Here is a 4204-nt window from a genome sequence, read left to right on the forward strand (position 1 = left end):
TAACCAAAATGTTTCCAAAACAATCACTCTTCAAGTGAAGAATGGATCAGGAGAATAGGTGGTATCACAGAGCAGCCTATTAAGTGACCATAAGGCGTAGTGAAGAGCTGATATGGAGACACGCCATGGAGAGACTCTGCGAGGCCAAAGAAGACAGGTACAAACAGTCATATGCAAGCTGATTCTATCTCTAGGAAATGCCCAGAACCGTCACATCCACAGAGACCGAGAACAGAGGAGTGGATGCCCGTGTCTGGGGGAAACGGGGAACAGGAGTGACTGCTAATGGGTACAAAGTTTCTTCCTGGGGTGGTGTTATAGTACTGATGACTACACAACTCTGTGAACATGCTAAAAACCACTCAATTGTACAGTTAAAAGCGTGAAGGTGATGATATGTGAATTATCTTTATAAAGCTGTTATTTAAAAAGTGATAGAGCTGAAAATATTCATATTAATTACAGATCAAGTGCTGGGACAGAAAACGTCCTGGGGGGTTCTAATCTGCCAATATCAGGACAAAATAAGATGGTTATAATGCTTTGATCTTAAAGAGGAGAGTGAAATTTATGAAGAGTGTTTACCATGAAGAAAATTCAGCTTGTATTTCAGGATCCTTTATTGTCCTGGGCCCAAGAAACTTGACTCTGCAATTTCATTTTCTTTTTCTTAAGAAGAGTGTCTGAAATCAAAGAAAGATCAGGCTCTGCAAAACTTTCATCTTTACTTGTCAGTCCCACAGAATCATACAAGAGGGATAAAGGACGAGTGAGGTTCAGAGACTCCAGAATGCCAGGACGAATTTCTCTTGGTGAGTTTCATTCATTGCAAGTTACAGTGAGAGCCACACATTTCTCTGTTTTCTGCTCCTCTGCTGTGGGAACATTCTGAATATGTCAAGAATTTAGAATCCCAGTCAACAGAAGTCCATGCACCCTCTTTTCACTAACAGACTGAGTGTTTGCTTGGTCACTGAATTTGACATATTTCAAAAGGATCAGAGGCCTCAATTCACCGATAAAGATAATGTCAGGTTCCGTGGTCATGCTTATGTCCAGAATTTCTCACAGCACAGATCCTCAAGACCAGAATCGGGATCATGACCCGGCATTCTGTAAAGAGCTGCCATGATGACAAGATGCGGGTGGAGCTGTATCACCAACATATAAGCAAGACACCTCATGCACAAAAGGTTCACTGACTAGACTGCTCTGGCCCATGGGGCCGTTGACAGAAGGAATATCTTTTCAGGAAACCATCTTCATGGGACTCACAGCAGCAGCATTTCTTGAGCAACCATAAGAGCTGGAAAAGTCAAGGGAAGAGAGTGTAAAGGCCCCAGTCATTAAAGATGCAATCTCTGCAGGTGAAACTCAGCAAGACACAAAATTCCGGTCTGAATTATAAAACTCAGACAGTAGCTTCAAGGTCATACATTCATCCATGAACAAGGTGCCCTGGAAGTTTTCATCAACAGGTTGTGACATATTTCAGCATATATCAACTGAACTGTGATTGAACAGAGTTAATGTCACTTCCAGGAATTCCAAGCCATCTGGAGAAATGTGACTGGGCTAAAAACAAGCATTTCTGGAGCAGGCTGTTGAGATTCCTCTTTTCACTATCCCTCCCAGATTCCTCTCTGTAGACCAATCCAAGAATTGCAGGGTTCTTGGCACTGAGCTTCAGAGCTGGAAGTACTTTGACGATGCCTCTGGCATAAAACGGGCTCTCAGGTGGCCTAGTGGTATAGAGTCTGCCTGATAAACAGGAGACATGGGTACCATTCCTGGGTTGGGATAACTCCCAGGGAAAGAAATGGCAACCCACTCCTGTCTTCTTGCCTGCGAAATCCCATGGACAGAAGAGCCCACTACAGTCACAGGGTCGCAAAAGAGTCGGGCATGACTTAGCAAATAAACAGCAGCACAGCTAGCATAAAACACCTAAGACAGAAAGAGCCACCCCCTTGCAGGGCTGCCCACAGCCAGAGCCCCATCTGCACTCTGGGTTTGTGCTCAGCTCCCCCGCAGCCCTGTGTCACTGTGTCACTCACAGCACAGTAGTACACAGCCGAGTCTGATGCTTGCACTGCCCGTTTCTGCAGGTGGAAGGACCTGTCACTCTGAACAAGAGTGGCCTGAAAACCTTCACTCTTTGGCTTCGGGTCTGACATCGAGCCCTTCAGGAGGAGTTGAGGAGCTTTGTTGAGATGCTGGATATACCAGACATGATAGGGAGCAAAACCAGCAGTCTGGTAAGTGCAGTTCAGGGTCATGAGAGCCCCCTCTGAGACAGTCACTGGGCCTTCTGTCTGGGTCACTGAGTCACCATTGGTCCCTCCTACAAGAAAGTCACTTTGTTATCGTAGAAATGTACTGGAGGAGAGTTTTCAGCCACAGAAGAAAAATAAAACTTACCTGAAATCATAGAAAAATGAAAAATTATTAACATTTACTATAAAATGTTACTTACTGAATATTAAGATGATCAGAAGAACTGAGTGAGTGACAGGATGCATGTTCGTAAAAGAAAACGATCCTTGTTCTCTGCAATCCACCAGTCTGAGAAATCTAGTCTCCATCTGGATGTTACAGAAGCTCCTCCCTCAGAAACTGAGAGCCCCTTTCTGTACTGCAGCAATATTCTGCCTTGTGGCTACAAAGTAGGCAAGTGAAACCAGCTCCTGAAGACAGTGAGGAAGCGCATCTGAAGGAAGCCCCGCCCTCTGGTGGTGATCGTGAATATTGCACCACAGTCTGGTCTGACCTATTTCTCCTAATAGCTTGTGGGGTACATACAGGAGAGTGGGACAGGACCCTAAGAAGAGAGTCCTAAACATAAGCGTGCTTAGGGAGATATTCTATTATTACTTCCATAATTTTTTGCGTTGTACAGGTATCTCTAGCTTCGCAAGAAATCCCAGTTACAATTTCTAGATGGAATAGTCAGATTTCTTCCTTCCATGTGTCTCCAAGATTCCCATGAGTCAGAGAAGGATCCCCCTGAATGGAAAGTGCTCCCTCCTCTCCTCAAGTTCTTACCTGAACTAGCTTTGTTCATCCCCAAGACTCAGTCAACATGCCATGGAGGAAACCTTATCTATGGCAGGTCTCAAATAATGTGTTAATGATAAGGTTATTATTACATACCCTACCATCATAAAATGATACATTTGTAAAAATACCAAAAAATAAATAAATAAATTACCATTACTGTTTTTCACAGGTAAAGGTAGAGTTGACCTTACAACTAGAAAACTGGATAAAATATATAAAACAAATTTTGGATCTTGTACATCAGGTAGCACAGAGATAAGGAAGACAGACGAGATGAGCACTGACATTGCCCAGCTTCCTTCATGGAGGCAGCTTCCAGGCGCCAGGGCAGGAGGGGTTTACCAAAACTGTCTCACTGTGGGATTGAGATGGAACCTAGAAATTTGTGGACCACTGTACAAGAGACGAGGGATGTGGACAAAAAGAGAGAAAGGGAGAGACAAGAGCAAGGCGGTAGCATGAGGAGGGAGGAGATCCAAGGTGAATCTTGGGCTGAGTGACTACATCTGTCAATAAAAGAGAGAAACCTCAGTGAGTTTGGTAAACCTCCCTGAAAAGATCTCCTTTGGGGCCCCTGGACCATACTTGGATGATAGCACTTGTCATATTCTTGTTTTAATTCAACTAAGTATTTTTTTGAGAAAGTTCAAGTTCAGATGCTTAATATATTAACCAGGCTTGCTTTCATTTCAAAGACATGTGTGTGGTGTTTATCAGGCTCCTGTTTATTTATTTTATTAGAGATTCAGGAATCTCAGTGGAAAGAACTCGCTGCTCAGTGTCTATCAGCCTGTTTGTCTAGGTTCCTGTGCAATTATTTGTGCAAGTGAACCCAGCAGAAGATATAACAAAGTCATTTCATAGCTGCTGCTTTTTCTAGGATTTACTTTATGGAAAGTATGGTTGTATTATGGTAAGAAGTCAAAACATTGTTCTTTGCTGACATAAACCATTTTAAGGCATGGAGACTTTGTGGCTGCAGTCAGGTGTGAGGTTGCCTTACGCGGGTTTTCAGGGCAGTGCTGTCAATCCAGTAACAGTGGCTATGACTTAGTTGAACTGACTAAGAGCAATTTCAAGAACAATCTTCTTCAAATGTACCTTTCCACCTACAGAGATTTTCTCACCAGTTAAAATGAACTCC

General features: G+C 43.3%; 1 gene segment (V, D, J or C); it reads right to left on the reverse strand.

Annotated features, from left to right (window-relative positions):
* Positions 1868-3160, reverse strand: LOC102182779. The segment is given in 2 exon segments: positions 1868-2344; positions 2477-3160. Coding segments are annotated over 2 exon segments (543 nt in total).

Source organism: Capra hircus, chromosome 10 (genome assembly GCF_001704415.2).
Source record: "Capra hircus breed San Clemente chromosome 10, ASM170441v1, whole genome shotgun sequence".
Taxonomy (NCBI): Eukaryota; Metazoa; Chordata; class Mammalia; order Artiodactyla; family Bovidae; genus Capra; species Capra hircus.